Here is a 24,098-nt window from a genome sequence, read left to right as displayed (position 1 = left end):
TGTTGTGAGGATAAAATGAAGGAATGGTTTAAGTTGCCTTGGATCCCCATTAAGGAGGAACATAGGATGCAAATGGGGGAAAATAGAGAGGAAGGGTTGCAGATAAATGGTGGGTTGATCGGTGGTTGTTATAGGGAAGTAGAGAATAAAGTAGGAAAAGGTGAGAATATAAGGACTGCCAGGAAGAGAGAAAAGAGAGAATTGTATCCATATTATTTACACTTTTTAAAAGGTTCGATTCTATTAAAAATCTATGCAAGTCAAAATACGTAGCTAAATGCTGTATTAAATAAATTAATCATTCATTTATCCTCACAACAAACCTGTGAGGTAGGTTATCCATTGAGGGAGTGTGTGTGGCTCAAGGACTCCCAGTGAACAGATTTGAACTAGGCTTTCCCTAAAGCCTAGTTGATATTATTTTTATCATTTGTGCAATCTCAATGATGTGTAAGGGATTCCATTTAGTAGGACAGATATCTAGGGTCCATAGTGTGGATGGGATCAAGGGCTGAGATTGAATTGTCCATACCTTGTAAGAGCTTGAGTATCCTCCAACACAAAGATCAGTAGCTGCTTTTCCAGTTTGGGAAGAAGGGTGTGTTTGTTGAGATGCTGAACTATCTGTACACAGATGTCACATAAATATACTAAAAATACCCAAGATTAATAAAAATTAGGAGGTCCAAATCTTCCAGTATCCAGTTCAGTACTTCTTTCCTTGCAGGCTCTAATGAAAAGTTTCTATTCCAGGGAGACCCCTGTTGAATGAGCACATTCTGCATATGCATCTTCGTTAAAAGTTCTTGTTTTGACAGCAAGATCTTATCCATTAGCATGATAAACTCCAGTTTGTCGAATCAGATCCCCATCTTTGGGAGCATAAGTGCTTCCTATTGTGAGCTAATAACATTCTAGCTATTACCTCTAGATGAAACACCAAATGCCACTGTTTTTTGAGGAAGCTAATTTATAGAGTTTCCTAACAAGTATGTTAATGGAGATTGCAACATTTCTATATTTTTACGTATGTTCTTCTATCATTGTTTATCTAAACAGTAGTTCCTTCACATATGGGGAAATATACCAGTACCCCTAACCCATTCCAGAAACTCAGGCTAATGTGCATGTTCATCCTTCCTTTCAACGGAGCTACCACAATTCTGCAGGCCCTGCAAGTGGAAGCTCTTCTGACAGGCATTGTTTAAGGCTAGGCCAAGGAAGATTTGCTGGATCCCTCCTCTAAGCACTAACTCAGAGAAATATAGCTGCAGTGGGGGTTTTGAGGTGCGGGGGGGGGGTGAAATTGTTTTTCAGTTGTTTTTAGAGAGAGAGTCCTGTGAGACAGAATGAGTGACCCAAATTCACCTAGGAAACTTCATGGAAGAGTGAGGATTTGAAATCAAGTCTCCAAGATCCTATATCACACTGATAGGCCCTAGTGCATGTCATACTTCTAAACATGCTTGTTTCATCAAATACAGGAAAAATTGAGGCCAGTAGCACCTTTAAGACCAACAAAGATTTATCCAAGGTGTGAGCTTTGTGTGCACAGACACTTCCTCAGACAAAAGAAAAGTAGGTTCAGAGAAGAGGCAATTTGGAGAGGGGGAGGTGAGGGTTAGAAAATGAATTAAGCATCCTCTCCCCCACTCCCAGATCCTGCTACTAAAGTTTAATTTCTGAAGAAAAAGCAGCTATCAGTTTTTGATGTGTAATTCTGACTACAGACTGAAGCAGCTGCTGCTTAATGATGGTACAGTCAGAGCCAGGAAAAAGCCTTGGATTTGTTTCAGGAAAATATGTGCCAGGTTCTAGTGCTGCATGGCTGGGGTTGGAAGAGGAGAGGAAGTGCAGCTAAGTTAACTGTAATCCCAGAGCTCTGCTGACTTCATCCAGGCTGCTGTTGATAACAAAAACAGGGAGGGGAATATGTTGGCCTACATTGCGCAGGAAACACCACGAGCAACATCTCACGTGACTGCATGCTCTTTGTATCATTGCTGACCAAGTGGATGGCAGTCTGCCAGTTAGCTTGCCTCCTCTCCCTGCCTGGGAATGTTTTGCTGGATGCTAACAGGATTTGCACAAGAGGGTCTTTCAGGAAACAGCACCCCAGTAATTATGGAGCAACGATTATACCATGACCACAGTGATTACAGACTTTTACCAACTCCCAGAATAGTGTTGTTTCAAAACAATCTGCTAGTCACTTCCTTGTGTCGACTCTGCAGTGAAGTCTGACTCATACAAAACCCCTTCTGGTCTCCATAGCAAATCAGGCTTGAAGGGAGCAAGCAGTGCGCTCCACATGGAAGGCTATGGTAGAAGCACAGCATGGAACCGTGAGCCACAACTGACATGTTTGGTGAAACTGATGTTATTGTACCAGGAAACAGTCCCTCGAGGGTCTAGGAAGACATGACATTTTCCATGTTTACATTTATAAGAACTCAAACTGTACACTTACATCTGATTAGATCCTTTTGGTGGTTGAGATTCATGATCCATCCAAGCTGAGAAAATTGCATTGCATTGCCATACAGGGCATCTTTTCCAGTGCGAACACTTGCTGCTGCTTGGAAACAAGATACCACTCTCATAATGTGCCTCCACCTCTGTCCCTGGCATTAAGCCAGTGGATGCTCAAGGAAGGAAGAGGACCCTGGAGGGTTTCTCCATAGTAGGTTCACATCCTTCCCCCTGTATTGAATCTTCACAGGGCTCAGAGTGCAGAAAGGTCTTTGCTTTTCCAGCTCTGAATGGACTGCAGTCTATGTAGTGGTGGACAAGGAGTCTTTTTCAATGCAGCAGCCATTCCAGCTTGAATATCCTGCAAAGTAGTTTTCCCCAGAACTTGGATGGATTGCAAATTTTGAATCCTGAAAGATCTAATGAAGTCCCAGTAGTCTGGAAGGTAGGAGAACCAAATATCAGTCTTTATTATTAACGGTCATTTAGACCAATGCAAACTGTAATGTCCATAAATAATTGAAAAGTTGCTAAAATATGGAGCCAGGATCCTAGCAAACACAAATAAATGAACAGGGGAAAGAGAAGGACAAAAACTGATATAGGGATGAAATTTTAGTATAGCTAGAATGGACTTTATCATCTTGTATCCCACCTGACTATCTGAGCACAGAGATTAACCTGCCTGTTTCCACCTGTACCTTGACATGGCATGTTTTCTGTTTGCAGCCTGACCACCCCTTTCGGCAGCCAAAAGATGCTGAGGAGAGGCTGAAGGTCATCCCCAAATTCTGTTTCCCCGACCCCAAGGACTGGTGTCCAACATCAGAGTCAAAGAGGTAGGTAACCTTCTCTGTCTTCTGAGAAACTTGATGCCTGGGCAGTTTTTAGCTTCCAAGAGCTAATTTTCTGTTGAAGACTGAATGCAGAAGCTGTGGGTAAGGGGGAAGGGGGACAAGCAGAGATGCAGAAGGCTGCATGAGCAGGTTGCAAAGGGATAGCTGTGTTAGTCCGCTGTATCAAGATAAAACGGAAATGTGGTGGCACCTTCAAAACGAACAACAGTATGACCAGGGGAAGAAAGAAAAAAAAACAGTTCTTTTGTTTCTGCTTAAGGAATGATCTCTGTACTCACCTAAAGAAGAAATTGCATACCTCCCTTTTCATACAGTTTTGCAGCGCCCTGATTGCAAGGAACTAGGGGTTGGATGGGGACAGTTTTGGCTACTCTGAGAAATTGCATTTTTGTAAATGTGCTGAAATATCTTCAAAAACCACCTTTGATCTGCTTTTTAATTGATGGTCTCCCTGTCCCTTGTCCTACTATGTCACCATGATTTAGGAGCTGCTGTGGAATAAGTGCCCCCTCCTCTTCCCTCCCCCCCCAGCCAAGGGACCCCTGAGAGGGTGTGGTAAGGAGGTCATTTCTTGGCTGCCACTGATGTAATTTATGGCAGGGTGGAAAAGCCTGTGAGGCAGCAAGCTGATGAGATATCTGCTGTAAACCTCCAGTCCTCTGAAACAATCCCCGCTTGGGAATTGGAGAAGTCCAGGCTTGTCTATGGCCAACTCTGTCAGTGTGAGGGGGGTAGGGCCCCCTGCAGAATAGGCTAATTCCAGTTCTAGCCATTTTGCTAATCTGACAAATTATGTTTTTATATATCCAGCGAAACGTTTTCCTTCGTGCTGACAGGCGAAGATGGCAGTCGCTGGTTTGGATATTGTAAGAAGCTTCTGGTAGGTAGCATCTTGTCATTTCATGCTGCTGTGGAAATTGTACAATTGTGGATGAAGGGTGTCTGCCTGCTTGTCCATAATCCTGTGGGTGGAGCGTTTTAGAATGCTGACACAATGATTATCAGCTTATTTATTTTTTCAAATATTTACACCCTGCTTTTCTCCCCAGCGGGGACCAAAGTTACTTGTTCTCCCCTCTTCCATTTTAGTCTAAAACTACAACATTGCGAGGTGGGGTAGGCTGAGTGTGACCGGCCCATGGTCACCCAGTGAGCTTCTGTAGCTGAGTGAGAATTTAGACCTGAGTCTCCCAGATCCTAGTCCAATATGAACTTAAATGCAGTTGCAGACAAGGCTTCAGCTTGGCAAACAAAAGGCAGGACAAAAGTCAGTGTGGGAAGCTGTATTGCTGGAGGATCCGTTTCCTAGCTACTTCATCCTCCTTCTTGTTCTACATGGCGAGCTGCTGCCTGATGGGTTACTGTGATTTTTGTTGTTGTCTTTCAGCCTGAAGGTAAAGGCAAACGGCTACCTGAAGTATACTGCATGGTGAGCCGCCTAGGATGCTTCAATCTTTTCTCTAAGGTGAGTAAATTACCTTCCACTTCATAGTAAATTTAACTCCTATGTGTTTTCAAATTTGCTTTCACTTCTCTTTCTAGAATAAACGGGCAATACTTTGAGAAAGACTGTCTTGTCTAACATGAGAATTGAGAATTATGCTGTAATGTTATTACGATCTATCCTGAAGTGATTCCTTGACTAGCTGCCCAATATTTATATGCATGTAGTTGTAAGGAAAATGTATATTGGCACTTGTAGGAATCCTAGTAGCAAACAAAAGCATAATTCTTTGCACCTGATTTGAGTTGTTGAGAGACTCTTCCAAAAGTAAATTGTAGTATAGGCTTGCCAAAGAGATCTCTTAGATGTTGAATTACCTGATGCTTGGTTTTCCAGAGGAGTGTTTGACCTTTATATCTGCAGATAGTTACAAACTTGACAGGACTGCAATTTTAGATGGGATTGTAAGCATTTGTCACTCGCACTTGTAAATTGCCAGTATACAATATACTGAAATCTGTACCGATTCAGCATTTGCTGCATGTGATCAAGGGAATCCATAGTGTGGATTGCTGAAGTTGCTGGCTGCTTCCCTCTGTAGATTTTCTCCCAAACAGAGAGCAGCTACTTCTACACAAGCCATGTGGGTCTCTGGTGGTTTCCCTGCTTGAGGTGCCCTCAGAGGTATATGCTGCTGGGAGACTGATTCATATATTCTTGGGTGTCTGTGAGAGGCATGGTTTGTTCTCCTTGCCTCACACAGAAGCCTTCAGGTAGGTAATTGGATCTCTCTGAACTTTCCTTGGATATTTAATAAATCTAATAAATAAATAAATTTACAATCTTTATGTATATGAAGGATGGCATGTAGAAATTCTGTTTCAGTCACTTCTGCCTCCTGGTGTTTGGGCCAATGAAATTCAGCTTTGTTAACAGCAAGCTTTTTTCATGCAGATATTGGATGAAGTTGAGAAACGGCGTGAGATGTCCCCAGCTCTGGTGCACCCATTCATGCGCAGTGTCATGGAGGCACCATTCCCTGCTCCTGGGCGCACCATCACTGTGAAGAGCTTCCTGCCAGGTGCAGGAAATGAGGTAATAGCAAATGCATGATTTGTCTGCATCACAGCAAATGAAGCGTGGTACAATTTATTTATTGGCAAATTTATATTTACCTCCCAGTAAACTGTCTCAGGGTGATTTATACACAGTTCATAAGCAAACAATACAATCAATTTATATTAAAATGTCAGACAATTAAAACTATTTAAAACTGCAGTTATCATTGTTGCATTAGCAGTAATAATAATAATGTGCAGCCAATTAAATGGTAAAAGATTGGAGGAACTGGAGGAAAAGGAGGGCAGAAGGGGGTGGGAGGGAGGCCCAAGATTTGGATATGATATTGTTTATTGTCTAGCTGTCCTCAACCATAGGCCCAGCAGGAGAGCTCTGTCTTGCAGGTCCTGCAGAACTCAGAACATTCTGATAGGGCCCTGATCTCTCTAGGGAGCTCGTTCCCCCAGGCAGGAGCCAGGGTGAGGAAGGCCTGGGCTTTGGTTGAGTCAGGCAAATGTCCTTAGGGCCAGGGATCCTCAGCTGGTTCACTGTGCTTGATCGAAGATCTCTCTGGGGAATGCATTTTACATTTGTCTTTTGGAACACAGATTTGAATTTGTCAAGTCTCTCTTGGAACACCTACCAAATGTTAGTTCTCAAAAACATCCACCCACTCCAAATTAAGGCAGCCCTTGTTAATGATGCTTTTATCTCTTTTCCCCTTAGGTGATTGAACTTTGTCGTCCACTTGATTCCCGTCTGGAGCATGTGGACTTTGAATGTCTATTTAAGTGCCTCAGTGTTGCTCACTTGATCCAAGTCTGTGCTTCTCTTCTACTGGAAAGGAGGGTGATCTTTGTGGCTGACAATCTAAGGTAAGGTAGATCTGTCAGTCCTTCATTTTGGTCTCTCAGAATTTACATATGTTTCTCAACCTTCTGTGCATAGCAACCTTTTATGCTGAGACCAGTCCAAACTAACCCCAATCCTCAGTGGCATTCCCAATGTATGTTTCAAATCTGTGTTTATGAAGGCAACTCATATTTGATATTTGAAATCCTTTGGTGGAGCAGGTAGAATACTGCAAGGAGGGTACAGAGAAGTGCGTGGTGAGGAAAGGGAAACTGCTTTCCTGAAGCAGTTTCTCAAGCAAAGGGACAACTGGGCTACTGTAACATGGATACCACTTCACAATGCTGGTATGGGATGGCATTCTCAAATGCTCTTCCATAGGAACTAAACTGCACGTAGAAGGCTAGCATGTGAAGTGGGGAAAAAACCCACCTATGCTTGTACCACACATTGAAAACTCCATTTTGCATTAACAAAATCATCTACACATGCCAGCTTTACGTTTTTGGCATGAGAGGATTCATTCTTTCAATCCCTTGCCTTCATTATGTGTTATACCAACAAAAAAGCCCGTTGTAGAAAAAATGCAGTGAGCGCTAGCTTCCTCCCGCCCCCCCCCCCCACTGGGCAGGCCTGGCGAGGTCATGGCAGGGCTGCTCGGGGTGGGGGCAGTCGCTGGTGGAGGCTCCCTCTCTCCCCCCCTAACCCGGGCCCGCAGTCCCAGGCCCTTTCTTCCCTTATCTCCCAGCTCCTGTTCGCTAGCTAGCTTATCTTTAGCAACCAGTTCAGTGGAACAGGTTGGCACTTCTTCCCCATGGAAAAAGTTGGAATAGGATGTGGCCAGGGGCGGGACAACCTACCAGATTGGCTATTTGTTGGACAGATGGCCAATCAGGTAGGCAATGAGTCCCAACTCTTCCCACCCACCCCAGTTGGGCATTATTTATATTACAGATTGTTGCAAGAAAGTTAAATTATGTGTTTTGGCCTGAATTACTTTCTATAGGTTAAGGATTTTTTATTGTTGTCATCTGGGAATCTCATATGCTGACAAGCATCTTTTCTCTACACAGCACCTTGTCTAAATGTGGTCATGCCGTGGTTGCAACACTGTACCCATTTACCTGGCAACACACCTATATCCCGGTCCTGCCCGATTCCATGATAGACATTGTCTGTTCTCCCACCCCATTCCTGATTGGCATCCTCTCCTGCTCTTTAACACAACTCCAGGACCTGCCTATAGAAGAGGTAAGATTGAAAAGCAAAGGGAGACATGCAAGACCAACTTGTTTTGAAGACTAATTAGCAGTCCTCAAGCGGCTGCTTTGAAGTCTGGGGAAAAGTCTGGGAAAAGAGAGCGTTTTGAGTTTCTTCTTCTCATGCCTCTTCAGTGATTTAAATGTCCCCTCCTATAAAGCTGCAGTTGGCTTGATGCAAAGAGTGAGGATAGATCCAAGGACTATGCCTTTGTTTTCCCTCTGGCAGGTCACATCTCCTTGAACTTCTAGATAACCTTGCTATGTTTTTTGACACACATGCATGTGATTGAATAGTCACTCATCAGTCTCATATTGTGCTGTAGCAGTCATTTGCAACTGGGTGGGCTTGTCCACAAGGTTTGCAAATAGTGTAGCACAGTGATGTGAACGCAAACCATGCTATGCCAAAAGCATGTCTGTCCAAAAGCCCTATGCACACAACCAGTGAAGTTATCATTCTGAAATAATACAGTTATCTGGCCCCCCTCTATTGATGAGAACTGTGTTTGGTGAGAGACTTAGCTGGTGCTGGATGCAATAGCATCGTTCTAAGGCTGCCATCCTTACTCTTATGGATCAGTATATGAATGGAAGCTGATGGTTAAAGCCCAGAGTATCAGCACTGTGGAGTACGTGAAACAAGTGTGTCTTTCCTTCTTTCCCTAGGTACTGATTGTTGATCTCTGTGCTGATGAGTTTTTGCAGCAGGTGAGTAAAATTGTTTGTCTGCCAGCAAGTTCCCTAACAAAACAGACCATACAGTTTTTAAGGACTGGACTTTGTGGAGGGAGGGGTATAAATCCATGAGAGGAATCAGTATTACTTTCACCATTTATGTGATTGAAGACTGGGCAGAGGATTGCACTGGCTGGTGGGTGAGTGGTTTGACAAGGCTTGGCTTTCATGGAAAAAAAGATTCTCCAAGGGCCTCTTGTTTTGTATATACATTTGACTGGCCAAGGCTTCCACAGGTGGCTTCTGGTTGAAATGGTGCTTCTCATTATGTCAGCTAAAAGGGAGAGAATCATTAGAGTTCTTGTTGCTTCCATGTCCCTCGTCCTCTGTCTTCTACATTTCCTCTCAACTAGAGTTCTTGTTGTCTAGACAGTCAGAGTTTCCTGTGGATATCTGTTCTTAAAATAAACTCCCCAATGCTGTTTGTTGCTGGTGTTCATTGTTCCCTATTGACGGAAGGGGTTTTTACAGACAAAAACACATCCAGATTATCATTTCCCTAAGCAGAAGTTTAAAAAGTGATGGTTAGTGGTTTTAATAAATGTTGCCAACTCATTTTAGTTGTTTGGAGGATTGATTTATTCCTTTTCTAATATCTAAGATTTCAGTGTGCCTGCTAACCAACTGAATGCTGGAGGGAAATAACAAGTTATTTATGTTGTGCCCCCCTATACATGACACTTATAAATTAATAGACAAGTCACATCAAGACAGAATAAAGAAAAAGGTCCCTGCCTTGATGAGCTTAGCCTAAAATTATGAAATAGCTAAAGACCTAGTCACATGTGATACTAGGGCTTCATTGATCAAATACTTGGAAATTTAATTTAGCAGCAAAAAAGCAATCCTCGGGTTGGGGAATGGGTGAAGAAAGCTGATATTGACTGGAGCTGTGGCATTGATAAGTCTTTGTAAAAAATATATATATTCTCCCCAAACAAACATTGTTTCTCCAAACAGAAGTGGCCTCCCAAAACTACTTTGGGGGAAAGGCCATAATATAGGTACCTGTCTTTGTACCGCAGCAGGACTTACTAAATGGGGGGAGGGGTTTTCTAGTGGGAGAAAGAGCAGAGCAGGCAGAGTAAACCTCCTTTCCCAGCATCATTAACCTTACCCATACTGACTGTTTTGCAACTAAATTACATAATTTTTTCCTATATTTTCCCTATATTTTAAAAAAATTGTTAAACATTTATCAGGTGATATGACCATATTAGGTCATGTTAAAAAACATGGCCAATGATGGGTCTGGAGGGAGTGGGAAGGGAAGGGGCCCCAGGTAGGTGTGCACAGAGCTATGCTTCCCAACCATATTCTGCATGATTGTGCCACTTCTGGGGTTTCTCAAAGCCTGAAGAATGTTTCTCAATGGTAAAAATGTTGAGAAAGGCTGGGGAAGAGAATGAGGAAAGGAAGTGGCACTTGAGCTGAGGCTCAAAACAGAAACAGGAGAAACCCTGTGTGCACTTTCAGATAATGTTCAGTGCATGAAAGTGGAAGCAGGGTCTTGGCTGTTGACCTCTGAGGCAGCATCTACATGGCGAGGAGTCTGTCTTGTGCACTAATTGCCACTGCAAAGGCAGAGGCGTGCATATTGACAACTTCCATATGCAAGTTTTCTCTGAGCTTTCTTCCATCAGCCAGCATTTCTCCTGCTTCGTCTGTAGAGTTTTTTTGTTGTTTCTGATTTGTAATTTGTATTGCTTAATATTGGTAATTGTATTATAGAAATTCCATTATTTTTAAGCCGTCAAAAGAAAGTCCTGGCAGCATGGCAGGAAGGGCTAGCAGAAGAAGAATGGCCCCATCTGGGTTGGGCCTTCCGTGTGCAGATAGTGTATCATAGTTTGAAGATCTAAACAGCCTAGTCTAGAGAGCCCTGTAACTGTCCAGCAGGGTGGGAGGAGGCAAATGCTAGTTTTTTTCCACAGCATGGAATAATGGGAAATATATTTTAAGGTTGCAAAAAAGGAACTTGAAAAAGTTTGGTGACCAAGTGGTGAAAGAAAACCAGACATTTCCTGGCCTGCAGATTTCATGTTGTGAAATCTCATAGAAGTTATAAGTAACCACAGCAGGCAAGGTGTCTGTCTAGCCACTCTTGTATGATGCTGTTACATGTCTGCCCTCTTGAGCCTGCTTCCTTCTCTGCCTGTGTGGTGTGTTGTGCTTTGAACCTATTGCAAGGAATCAGTAGCCAAAGGCATTAGAAGGACCAGCCTCAGGTTTAGACAATGTTGCTCCTCAGGTTTAGACAATGTTGTCCTTTCCCTCTCCACACTTGTATGGTTGGAGGCTGGAGTGTGCAGTGGTTGTGCCAATTTATTTTTGCTGACAGTCTATATGCAGAATGTGCTTTAAACACCAGTGTTTAATTTCTTTCGGATGAAAGAAATGTATGACCATAAAGCCCATGTTCTTGCATAGCATATCAATATTACTAGATAGGGTGACTGGAACAGGAACTTGGTGCAGCAGGTTGGTGACACTGCTCTCTTCAGTTTCCAAACATAACAAGCCAACTATTCCTTTGCTGTGTTTTCAAAGGTTTCAGATGAAAATGAGATTCTACCTCCCAAGCTCCAGGCTGCACTTGTACAGGTATTGGAGGAAAGGAATGAAATCCTATCTCAGGAGCGGAATTACACACAAGGTGAGAGTCAGAGCCAAGAATCTAATGCCTTGGAGCCTAATAAGATTTTCTTCACACCAGGGCCCAGTTGACTATGAGCACTTTCTTTCAGATGGAAGTTGCAAGTTTCCACAGAGAACTCAACTCCCAGGTGCATGAGAGCCCAAGTCAGATCAGGACCATGGTGCATGGGAAGAGGGGATTAGACTTTCTTCTTGATGCCACTCCCTGACCTGAAGAGCCCCAGGGCTGCTACATCCTTTGTTGGGTAAACCTATGTGAACCCCATCAGTGCACATGGAGCCTTCAGTGGGGCAAATTGTAACAGCTCAGGGCTCTGTCATGTCCGGAGATAGCCTCCACTCCCCCCAGTGTCAAAGTCCTCTCTCCCCACACTCTGTGGTTGCAAACCAAATTTAGCCCCTGAATGCCAGGGAATTCACAGCCCACTGGGGAGAAAGGCCTTGCACTAGATCTGGATACAATGTAATGTGTAGTTTTGCCCTCAGCTCTTGGAATATATGATGAGGAATATGAATCTTCGACCTAAGCTAGGCTCACTTTGAAATGAAAAAAGGAAGGGTGCTTTTTGAAGTACATTCTGGAGGACTAGTTTCAGACTGCTGGGCAGAGCTGGAAAGATCAAACACAACTCAAAGTGGAAACCTGGCTATTCATACTTGCACTTACCTATGGGAGTCATGAAGACCATTTTCAGATGACTGGGCTTTGTGGGGAAAGGAGATGGAAATCTATAAGGATGAAATCTGGTGCTCTGGGACAAAGTAAAGCCTGGAAGTTTAAGCTTACACCAAGAAAAGAAAGGACGGTTCACAATTATTGTAACAGAAAACAGAACCTATCCTGGGCTATACTAAACAATTTCACAATAAATATAAACAAACGTTTCTTATCTCTTCTTTTATATATATATATATATATACATTAGAACAACCAGAATGGCCTCTAGATTAAACCGTTTTCAAGTGGGTTTTCCTCAGTGGTTGTTTTTCAACTTATTGTATTGTTAATGAAGTCCTTCAGAAGGATCAAGTCTTTTGACTAGACCACCCCGAACTTGGGAGCCAAAGGCCACACATATATGATTTAAATTCTGAGAGGAAAACTTGATCCTTCTGAAGGACTTCATTAACAATACAATAAGTTGAAAAACAACCACTGAGGAAAACCCACTTGAAAATGGTTTAATCTAGAGGCCGTTCTGGTTGTTCTAATGTGTATATATATATATATATATATATATATATATATATATATATATATATATATATATATATATATATATATATATATTCTTATCTCTTCTTTTATATATATATATATATATATATATATATATTCTTATCTCTTCTTTTATATATATATATATATATATATATATATATATATATATATATATATTCTTATCTCTTCTTTTATATATATATATATATATATATATATATATATATATATATTCTTATCTCTTCTTTTATATATATATATATATATATATATATATATATATATATATATATATATATATATAAAAGAAGAGATAAGAAACGTTTGTTTATATTTATTGTGAAATTGTTTAGTATAGCCCAGGATAGGTTCTGTTTTCTGTTACATGGAAGTTTAAGCTGGCAATTGTTCATTGCCAGGTAGGATAAGTAATTAATGGGGGAAATGTAGCTGGAGGAGACTTCCCTGTTTAATATATATATATATTGGGATCTTGGCAGGCTCCTGGGAGGAGTTTCAAGAGGAAAACAGCAATTGTGGAAAGAGAAAATTGGCAAATACACATATACAGCTTGTTGATTTTTCCCTGGAAACTGCACATATATCTCTCTGTCAGATAATTAAATGCCCGAACCTATCCAGTGAAGTCTTTCCACAGGAGTCCAAAGGGAAGATGTAACTGTTTTGTTTGCTGTTCAATAGGTGATGTGACTTTGGCCTCCTTGGTGTCAGAAGCTTTTGTGCGTTTCTTCGTGGAGATTGTGGGACATTACTCTTTGCACATGCATGTCACAGAGAAAGGGGAACGGGTGTTCCAGCGGGAGCCTTTTCGGAAATCACACACCTCCCGCAGTGTACGCCATTTCTTAGATATCTTCATGGAGACGCAAATGTTTGCAGGTTTCATACAAGATCGAGAACTTCGAAAGAGTGGGGTCAAAGGTGAGAACTGCTAAATCCAGCCCTGCTTTCTTGATGCATTGGCTTCACTTGCATAGAAGAAAACTTGGTACAAATCCAGAACTTCTCTATGCCTGGAAATGGTCTGAATTCCTACCAAGATCTGGAAAGTGCTTTTGTTGCAAGCCCTCACAAGTTCTGAGCATGGAAATCTTGATGGTGCATTGCCACTAGCACGAAAGGCATACTTGATTAATTAATTCTCAGAAACTGAAATACATCAGAGGTTTAATAGCTTCTCTAAAGTACCTAGAGTACTATTGCCTTTAAGGCATCTTTCACTCAAAGAGCAAATGTCAACAAACTTTTAAAAGATCTAATTCTTGCCTACATTGTTGTAGATAACTTATCTTTAAATTTAAATCAAGTTTAGACTGAAATTCAGATGCATTCAGAGCCACATAGAATGAGTAGCCTCAGTTTTATTAAACACTTGCTAGGCAAAGAACAGCAGAAGTTAGAGATTTCCTACTATATTGTTTTGGAGGTCCTGTGTTTAGGTCCAGCAGTGGAGTCTAGAATATATTATGGTTATTAGGCCATGCTATTAAAAAACAAACAGTGATTGCTTGTTTCTGCAAAGAAGTGACTAACTGAATGATTATTCTTGATAGTTAGTTCTCGGCCCTAGAGGAGTGCGCCTGGCCTTCTTGGTCTTGGCCCCGACCTGGTAGAATTGAGCTCCTGGGAGAGCTGCGGGCCCTAACAGAGCTTTCACAGTTCCAGAGGACTTGTCAAACAGACCTTTCACTTGTGGTCTGACCTATATGTTCCCGAGGTACCAGCACCTCGGGGCTGGCTGGAGGGTAAAGGAAGAAGTTTTTATCCCTGCTGCTGGGTTATTTACTGTGTTATACCGGGTTTTTGCAATAGGTTTTATTATGTTTTGTGACCCTCCATGAGCCATCTGGGAGTGGTGGGATATAAATCCAAAATTAAATAAATAAATATTTCCCCTAGGCTTGTTTGAAGTTCGAGCTTTGGAGTATTTGGAGACCATTCCAGAGTCTGAGCCGAGTGGGATGAATAAAATACTTCGCAGTCTAGGTAAATAAATGCTCATATGTGTTCTTGGCCACTTGTTTGTTCCTCATTTGCATAACAGTCCACCCAAGAAGCAAATTGTGTCATGACAATAGCCTTCAGTTATTGGGAATACAATAATCTGACTTTATGAATCATAGAATCATAGAGGTGGAAGGTATCTCATCTAGTCCAATCCTCTGCAGAATGCAGGAGCTTTTATGCATTTGCAAATCTAGCCTTTTCATGTGTTCTAGCACTTAATTTTTGCTTGTGTAAGTAATCTGACTTCATGAGGTGCACACAATAATGCTTACTCCCAACTTCAATTTTGCAAGGGAGACTCACCCTTGAAGTTTAATATATTGTTCCCTTTATCTTTCCCTTTGACTCTGGAAGCTCCATAACTTCTTCCTTAGCCATATTTGTCTGTTACATCACCATCATCAGCAGGATGATTAGGGTTGCTTGGTCCCCCCTCCTGGCCACCAGTGTGGGGGGGGGGTGAAGAGGATTGTCAGCTCCAAATTGGGAAACTCTTGGAGATTTGGAGGTGGAGGTTGGGGAGGGCAGGGACCTCAGTGGGGTATAATTCTATGGAATCCCTCCTCCAAAGCATCCATTTTCTCCAGGGAACTGAACTCTCTAATCTGGAGATGAGCTGTAATTCTAGGGGACCCTCAGGTCCCACCTGGAGACTGCTTAAAGGTGATTGTGTGGCAAACAGATTTGGGGCTTGCTACATTGCCAGGTAACTAGTTAACATTTAGGAGAAAATACTGAATGTTCTCAAAATCATTTATGACATAGCTCTATTTTGTAAAAAGATTTGTTCACTAAGAGCTAAACTGTACATGATACTAGAGTACCATGACCAGAATTCCAAAAGAGGCACCAGGTAGATCAGAACCATGATGATGGAGAAAAAAGGGGGACCAGTTCTTCCCTTGGTAATGTTATCCAATAAAAATGCTCCTTTCAGTTATTTTAAGGGTAGTTGTACTGTAGCTGTTATTTCTCCCAAGCATGCTTATATGTGCATTTTAAATCACAGAAACAGTAAGAAGTTAACCTCACATTCTCTGTTCTATAGCAGCAGCCCCAATCTATATGACCCTACTGCCATGATATTTTATAAAAGGAACAAACAGAGCTGCAAGTCCAGTTACAGAAATCCAGCATTTGCAGTTGGGCCTTAACTTATAGTGCTCGTTTTAGTAGAGTTTACTCCCTACTTAAATCCACTGCCTTATAACTTACAAATGTATAACTCAATTTAGGATGACACTGTCAGTTTTTGATTCTGAGATTTAAGACCAGGAGCCAAAAGAACTAGGTATACCCAAGAACTCGAGATCACTCAGTGGATTTTGTTTTGCTCCATTTGATTAGCAGGCATTCCACCACTAAACCCACGTATTTTTAAAGCGCCATTTCAGAAGTGCTTTGAAGTGGCACATGCTTTGAGAAACACTAGGCCCAGACTCTTCTGGACCCCCAGAACTAGTTGTGGCTCTTTGGATCTTGGTTTAAGCTGCATTTCCTTAATTTGCTTGCTACCTGGTGAATGGCAAAAAGGCAAGATACATGTAAATCAACTTGTTAACTTTTTGTGTTTTATATATATTTTTTCTACTAGGTAGTAAAATGAAGTTTCTACAAAAGAAGTGAAATTGCAGAATTGCTGCTAATGGTGGTTCTAAGTTCTCAGTTGGACACAACAAAGTGTCAATCCATTGTCTGTTGCTGTGGGACAGATTGGATCATTGGAACTTGACTCAGGTGAACTGCAAGTATCTGGAAGAAATTGCATCAAATCCAAATGGAGCTCTTGCTCTTTACTCTGCCTGGTCCAATGGGCGTATTGTTAAGACAAAGTGGATTTTTCTGGTCTTTAAAGGGGACACTTGATCAACTGAGTGAGATATCCCTGTTTGTGTTGCTTGACCTGTTCATAAGAGACTTTGGCTGAAAGCAATCCAAGAACTAAACTGATTCCTTTAAAAGGATACATGAACTAGGAAAAACAACAAATCCAAGAAGTAGTATCTACCAATATTATACTGCAGAGCTTTTCTGCACCCGGGAGCTTCCTTTAAAACTGGAATGGCAAAGCCTTTTCATCTGTCCTCATCTGTCATACCAGTTTGTCAGGTTCTTTAGTGTCGGCCTGGATCCATCCATGTTCTCATGCTAACTGCTGATTGTACTTATATATTGCAAAGCTTTATATTTTGCAGCTGTTCTAAGCAAAATGAGAATTTCTACTTCTTGTTTGCTATTTTTGTTTTATATAAAAAACTTAGGCTTCCTTTGATGTTGTAAAATGTTGCCTTTTTACAGGACCATCTCTGTTATGGTATGCCTCATGTAGGAATTTTGTACTTGCCAAGAAAGTACTATTTGATCTCAACTAGGAACAAGAAGATTCCCTTCCCTTCACTAGTAGAATTAAAATGAACTAGTATTTGTTTGGTATGATGAAGCTAGCATGAAAGATAAGAGTTCCTTGTAGACTGCATTTTGCTGTGAGTGTGGAGTCAGAAAGAAATGGGTTCATCTTTGAATGCATAGTTGCCTTCTTTAGCTACTGCTGAACATTCACCACAAATATTTCATTTATTTAAATCTAGGTTTGTTGTGATCTGCTGCTAGGAAATATTGATACCTTTTGTAGCTTGTGCTGAAGGGAAGAGAATTTTGCAGTGCGCTGTGTAGACCTCCCCCTCATAGGTTTGCACACCTTGCACAAACTGCGTGGATACATCATGACCAATATCTGTGTCACTCTTAGCCAAATACAACGAACAATGACACTTGCTCAGTGGATTACTCCAGCTACTCTTGCCTTTACTCTTTCCTCTGTGGATCAGTCACTGCAGATGGAAGTTACACTTTCGTGGAGCTTTATTGTATGTTTACAGATAAACAAAAAATGGGCTGAGGTTTCATACATGGGTCTGTGCAATCTGGGAGTGAACAACAGCCCAGAAGAAGAATTTCCTATGAAATGTTTAAGCTTTGGATGTTGGTGAAGTGGTTTGAATGTGGATGAAATGTTGAATTTGGGTTTTGTATCGTTTGATGGGACACTGAGAGATTCTGAATATTTCTTCACAATCTACGACATGTACCAGATCAAGAAGGTGGTGGTGGTGGTGGGGAAATGACTGAAAAAAGAAACCCTGAAGAACTTGTGCCATTTTACTTCAGAATCTGTACCTTGAGTAGCAATTCATGCATTTTCTCTGTACTTTCAGCTACTTCAAATTTTATCCAGTGATTTGACACTGGTGGAGTGTCAGGAAGCTTGGAGGAGGTCTCATTTCCAAATCCAGTTTGTGTGAGACCAACAGACCCTTTCTAGTCAAGTTTACTCAGTTGAATTCAATAGTATTTACTCTGTACAAAATGTTCTTAGGTTTTCAGCTTGACAGTAATCCTAAATACACTTTTTCTTTAGGAAAAAGGGCCTTTGAACACTATATTGCTTACTTCTGGATTAATATGATAGGATCTTGCTGAAAGGCTGTGGTTCATTGTACTGTTGTAGCTGAGCTTTATCAGTTAAATGGGCTTAGAATGTCCACCTCAGATGGAAAGGTCCTTGGAATTTACAGGGATTTCTGTGCAGACGTGCATAGAATTGTGCTGTAACTAATAGGTTCAACACACAAGGAAATGATTTATTTCTTTGGATCCCTTTGAGAAAAAATGTTTGAGAACCACTGTCTGGCTCAGATTGCTGCTGCAGTTATGTTTAGAATGTTAAATGCTATAACATCTTACTGAGCTACATGTTCGCTAAGAGGAGGCAGAGCAAAACATTAATTTCTAATACTTTAGCACTTAAAAATGATTGCACTTGGTTGGAAGAGCAGGAAGAAACTGCTTCAAGCACCTGCCATTCTACTCTCCTCATTCACGTCCGGGACATGGTCTGGTTAATGTAATCCTATAGGATGTAATACCCCACCTTTATAATTCCAGTCATACCACTGCACACGTGTGTAAGGGAAATAGGCTCTGTTCCTTCATCTCCATGGAAACAGAAACAGCTGTTGCTGGTCTCTCCTCAGTGTGGTGCTTCCATGTTTTGCAGCCTGCATTCTTCATTCTGAATAAAGCCATATTCTGTGAGGTATAAGTGAAACCAAAACTGTATGTACAGTAGCACACTTGTAATAAACCAAGTTCCTTTGGGAGCATGGTTCAAATAAAATGTGTTTTTTATGTATCGAGTCATATGTATATTTCGAATTGCTGAAAAAACTACATGGGTGCTATCCCTTATGCCACTAGTTATCCCTGATATAAGAGTTTCCGAGGTAAGGAAGTCACATTTTTAATGCTCCCTAACAAAACCTCCTGGGAAATTACAAAAAAACAACATTAGGGATAAAGATTCTAGCTTAACCATACCCAAAAGGAAGAGGGCCCTTGCTGCCACAAGGAATAAAGAAACACAGTCAGAACCTCCAGACAAGCAATATGCAAGGACAATATAAGCAAATCTACAGGTAATCATGTGGTTATGTCTAACATAATACTTGTGGCACACTTAGTACAAAGAAAAATCCCACTGGCCACTATGTTTCACAAGTCATCTAATACAACCTACACAAGAAGGCACAGATGTATTACAGCCTTTAGCTTAGTTATAAAATGTTCTACTTTTAAACATATCAGGATAATTTATGTGAGGTAATTTTGAAGAATGCAGTTGCTGATCTGTAGTCTGAAGTCCATTTTACCACATCATTGCCTCTTTATTCTTCTGTAGGCATACACTGTGCCTAAGCCCCGATTTAAATGACACTGATGGACAAAATATTTTCTTTTGGATTTTCCAGTTTGCAGTGTTACCCACACAAAGCATCTACATCTGCCCAGTCATCTCATCTGTACAATAGCCACCTTTGTGAAAGGGTTGCCAACCTTCAGATAGGAAGAAGAGTTGGTTCTTACATGTCACTTTTCTCTATCCGAAGGAGGTTCAAAGCAGCTTACAGTTGCCTTCCCTTTCCTCTCCCCACATCAGACACCCTGTGAGGTGGGTGAGGCTGAGAAAGACCTGATATTACTGCTCAGTCAGAACAGCTTTATCAGTGCCCTGGCGAGCCCAAGGTCACCCAGCTGGCTGAATGCGAGGGAGTGCAGAATTGAACCCGGCTCGCCAGATTAGAAGTCCACACTCCTAATGTCTGCACTACACCAAACTGGCTGGAGATCTCTTATTACAACTGACCTCCAGGAAATGGCTACTTTAGAAGCTGGACTCCATTGAAGCTGGACCCCTTTGAAGAACAGCACTATCAGGGCTGCAACAAGCCCAAAGTCACCGAGCTAGCTGCTTGTGGAGGGGCAAGGAATCAAACGCGGCATGCCAGATTAGAAGCCGCCACGCTTAATCACTATAACAAATCCCTTTTCTCCCCGAACACCACCCTCCTCAGGTTAAAACCTGCAAAATGTCCAGGTAGTTCCCAACCCAGAGATGGCAACCCTAGTATGTGACCTAGTCAGACCTTAGTTCTAGCTAGTTTTTGTTCTAGAGCCATTGTGGTATAGTGGTTAACAGTGCTGGACAAGTATCTGGAAGACCCAGGCTTGAATCTTCACTCATCCCATGGAAGCTTACTAGGTGACCTAGAGCCAATGTCTCTCAGCCTAACCTACCTCACAAGGTTGTTGGGAGGATATCATGGAGAAGATTAATGTAACCGTTTGGATTAAATAAAATTAAGTAAATTAGTTCCAATTAGAATTTAGGTTCTATCATGAAATACAACGGGCGCTAGAGCTTAGCAGTGGGAAGAGGAAGGGGAGGAGTTGTCCAGTCTGTAAGGGCATGGGGTTGTCATGTGTGTTGTGTGGGAGGTTGTGGTGGCATGGTGGCAAATGAGGCCATGGGTATGGAGATATGGGTGTCAAGAACCTGTGGTGTAGAATGTTCGTTGATTGTGGGAGAGGACTGACCTTTGGGAATTGTGGCATAGTGGTTACAGATGAGCTTTCCAGAGCCATGTCCTCAGATATGTGAAGGGAAAATCAGACTGGAGACTCTTCTTAGGGGAAGATTACATGGCAACCAATTCCCCCCCAGTTCTGCGTCATTTCCCTTCTTGTGTGAATTAGGCCACAGACACCAAAATGCCCCTCTGCCCTAATACACATGGGGTAGTCACAGTACACAGCTGTTCACCCTGTTCCTTCTGTCTCCCATGTTTTCACTGTTGGTAAAAAGTTATGTGCCCACTTGCTTCTTTCATGGTTGCTCCTTAGAAGAATGGATTTTTGTACCCTATTGCTTACTACCCAAAGGAGTCTCAAAGCGGTTCACAAACACCTTTTCCATTCGTCTCTCTTACTGTTGGTAAAATGTTATGTGCCCACATGCTTCTATCATGGGAATGGGCCACAGTGACCCAGCAGGCCTCAGGTGTCTCAAAGCATTTTCCAATCGTCTTCCCCTTCTCTCTCCATAGCAGACTCCCCACGAGGGAGGTGGGGTAGCGAGCCACACAGGGAAGCTGGCAACCCTAAGAGGAAGACTGTCTGTGCATAGCAGTCTTGACCTTAGTAAGGTTTTTAATACTGTTTTTTTATTTGCCAGGCCAAGGTTATTTGCTAGTTACTATTTCAGTTACGATGTGTGTCCAGACATTTACTTGTTCTCTATTTAGTTTCAGGCTGTAAGTATTTATTTAGATCTTCCGGCACTTTCCAGACTCACAGGACTGATGCTGGTCTGCCTGTCTGCGCCCCAGAATACAAACAGTTGCTGGTAAGGCCTGGCCATAACCCATAGGCCAGGAGCGACACTCCTGCACCACTCCCTACCAACTGCAGGCAAAAATGGCTCATTTGAAGGCTGCACTCTGAGGCATTGTACGATTTTGAAGTCCCACCAACAAACCTCCAGGAATATTTCCAACCCAGGGGTAGCCAACCTACAGGTGTGGCCTGGAGAGCTCCTGGAATTACAACTCACCTGCAGAGTATACAGATCAGCTCCCCAGGCAGAAAGGGCTACTTTGGACAGGGTTGTGGTAGAGAAGAAACATATAAGGCTTTCCACACAGGTTGTTGTTGAATTGAAAGACTTGAGGCCTACTGCACAGGGTTGTTGTGCAGATGAAACAGGAGACAAAAGAGCCAGCTTCCTCTGCAGAATAACGCTGTGCAGTGGCCTCAAATCTGCAGAGAGTTGCAAAGAAGAAAGACACATTGCTTGGCTGTGTCTAACCCCCGGCCAGAGCAGTATTTTAAGTGAGAAGGGGCTTTTCTGTGGCCTCCCTGTCAGGCAACTGTTTGGCAGAAGGGGAAAGTCCCCCCCTCTCAAAAGGAAGGCCCCTAAGGCTGCCCTGCGTTGCTCTTGGAAAGGCTTCCCTCCCCTCAGTCAGGGCCTGTCAGAGGCTCCTTCGCAGCAGGCCTGAAGGGAGGGGGGAGGGAGCGCACTCACCAGCCTCCTGCCAGCTCTGTCAGGGTTCTGAGGCAATTTGCAGTTGGACATGACAGTTAGGACAGCCTTGGGGCGAAAAGGGCTGGTGCAGCCTGTCCAAGCCTGTGTTCTCATCCCCCTTGGCAGCCCTAATGACTCCTCTCCCTTTGGTGGTCAGGAGCAGACTGGCAGCCAGACTGGGCTGGGTGAATGGAATTTTGGTCTGTCCTGGTGAGGGGCCAATAGGAAGGCACTTTGCGTGCCTCCCCATTGGCTGCTTTGCCCTGGATGGACACTCGGAGGGCCCAATCAGGAGCCGCAAAGCGGCTCCTGATTGGGCCCTCTGAGTTTTTATCCTGGACAGGGCCCGCCCTAACTCCTCCCCAGGTGGCCTTACTCTTTTATTTAATAGGACCCTGTCCTATTTAAAGATATGGAAAGCTGGTAAAAGCCTTTTTTCATTCAGATTAACTCTGCGTGTGGGAGGATCATGGTATTGTTGTTGTTGTTGTTGTTGTTGTTGTTATGTGCGAAGTCGTGTCCGACCCATCGCGACCCCATGGACAATGATCCTCCAGGCCTTCCTGTCCTCTACCATTCCCCGGAGTCCATTTAAGTTTGCACCTACTGCTTCAGTGACTCCATCCAGCCACCTCATTCTCTGTCGTCCCCTTCTTCTTTTGCCCTCGATCGCTCCCAACATTAGGCTCTTCTCCAGGGAGTCCTTCCTTCTCATGAGGTGGCCTAAGTATTTGAGTTTCATCTTCAGGATCTGGCCTTCAAAGGAGCAGTCAGGGTTGATCTCCTCTAGGACTGACCGGTTTGTTTGCCTTGCAGTCCAAGGGACTCGCAAGAGTCTTCTCCAGCACCAGAGTTCAAAAGCCTCAATTCTTTGACGCTCGGCCTTCCTTATGGTCCAACTTTCGCAGCCATACATTGCAACTGGGAATACCATAGCCTTGACTAAACGCACTTTTGTTGGCAGGGTGATGTCTCTGCTTTTTAGGATGCTGTCTAGATTTGCCATAGCTTTCCTCCCCAGGAGCAAGCGTCTTTTAATTTCTTTGCTGCAGTCCCCATCTGCAGTGATCTTGGAGCCGAGGAAAATAAAATCTGTCACTATCTCCATTTCTTCCCCATCTATTTGCCAGGAATTGAGAGGGCCGGATGCCATGATCTTTGTTTTCTTGATGTTGAGTTTCAAGCCAACTTTTGCACTCTCCTCCTTCACCCGCATCAACAGGCTCTTTAGTTCCTCTTCACTTTCTGCCATTAGAGTGGTATCATCTGCATATCTGAGGTTGTTGATATTTCTCCCTGCAATCTTGATCCCAATTTGTGACTCCTCTAATCCTGCATTTCTCATGATGTGCTCTGCATACAAGTTAAATAGGCAAGGCGACAGTATACAGCCTTGCCGAACTCCTTTCTCAATTTTGAACCAGTCAGTGATTCCATGTTCAGTTCTCACTGTTGCTTCTTGACCTGCATATAAATTTCTCAAGAGACAAATAAGATGCTCTGGTATTCCCATCTCTTTAAGAACTTGCCACAATTTGTTGTGCTCCACACAATCAAAGGCTTTAGCATAGTCAATGAAGCAGAAGTAGACGTTCTTCTGGTACTCCCTAGCTTTCTCCATGATCCAGCGTATGTTGACAATTTGATTTCTAGTTCCTCTGCCTCTTCGAAATCCTGCCTGTACTTCTGGAAGTTCTCGGTCCACATATTGCTGGAGCCTAGCTTGTAGGATTTTGAGCATAACTTTGCTAGCATGAGAAATTAGTGCAATGGTGCGGTAGTTTGAACATTCTTTGGCATTGCCCTTCTTTGGGATTGGAATGTAAACTGACCTTTTCCAATCCTGTGGCCATTGCTGAGTTTTCCAAATTTGCTGGCATATTGAGTGTAGCACTTTTACTGCATCGTCCTTTAAGATTTTGAATAGGATCATGGTATTGGGAAACATTAACTTTCTTTTGTTGCCAAATAACTGAGTTTTGTGTCATCATTAAGTGTCAAAGGAGTCTTTGTTTATTTATTTATTTATTAGATTTCTATACCGCTGTTCACCGTAGCCTCACGGCGGTTTACATCATAAAAGATCTAA

General features: G+C 42.5%; 1 protein-coding gene across 4 annotated transcripts in view; it reads left to right on the top strand.

The window, feature by feature from the left end:
* Positions 1 to 18,785, top strand: part of DENND2C (DENN domain containing 2C) — a 68,735-nt gene extending 49,950 nt beyond the window's left edge. For all 4 annotated transcript variants that reach the window (XM_077334978.1, XM_077334979.1, XM_077334980.1 and 1 more), the window contains 11 exons: positions 3,202 to 3,311; positions 4,140 to 4,209; positions 4,717 to 4,794; positions 5,728 to 5,868; positions 6,559 to 6,707; positions 7,758 to 7,935; positions 8,613 to 8,654; positions 11,232 to 11,337; positions 13,264 to 13,503; positions 14,482 to 14,568; positions 16,184 to 18,785. In XM_077334978.1, coding sequence (XP_077191093.1) covers positions 3,202 to 3,311; positions 4,140 to 4,209; positions 4,717 to 4,794; positions 5,728 to 5,868; positions 6,559 to 6,707; positions 7,758 to 7,935; positions 8,613 to 8,654; positions 11,232 to 11,337; positions 13,264 to 13,503; positions 14,482 to 14,568; positions 16,184 to 16,215 — 1,233 coding nt within the window. In that variant the 3' untranslated portion in view covers positions 16,216 to 18,785. The remainder of the gene's footprint in view (positions 1 to 3,201; positions 3,312 to 4,139; positions 4,210 to 4,716; positions 4,795 to 5,727; positions 5,869 to 6,558; positions 6,708 to 7,757; positions 7,936 to 8,612; positions 8,655 to 11,231; positions 11,338 to 13,263; positions 13,504 to 14,481; positions 14,569 to 16,183) is intronic.
* Positions 18,786 to 24,098: the final 5,313 nt, after the last annotated feature.

This window comes from Paroedura picta, chromosome 4, assembly GCF_049243985.1.
Source record: "Paroedura picta isolate Pp20150507F chromosome 4, Ppicta_v3.0, whole genome shotgun sequence".
Lineage (NCBI taxonomy): Eukaryota > Metazoa > Chordata > Lepidosauria > Squamata > Gekkonidae > Paroedura > Paroedura picta.
The sequence above is the reverse complement of the archived record's forward strand: the minus strand, read 5'-3'. Positions and strand labels throughout refer to the sequence as shown.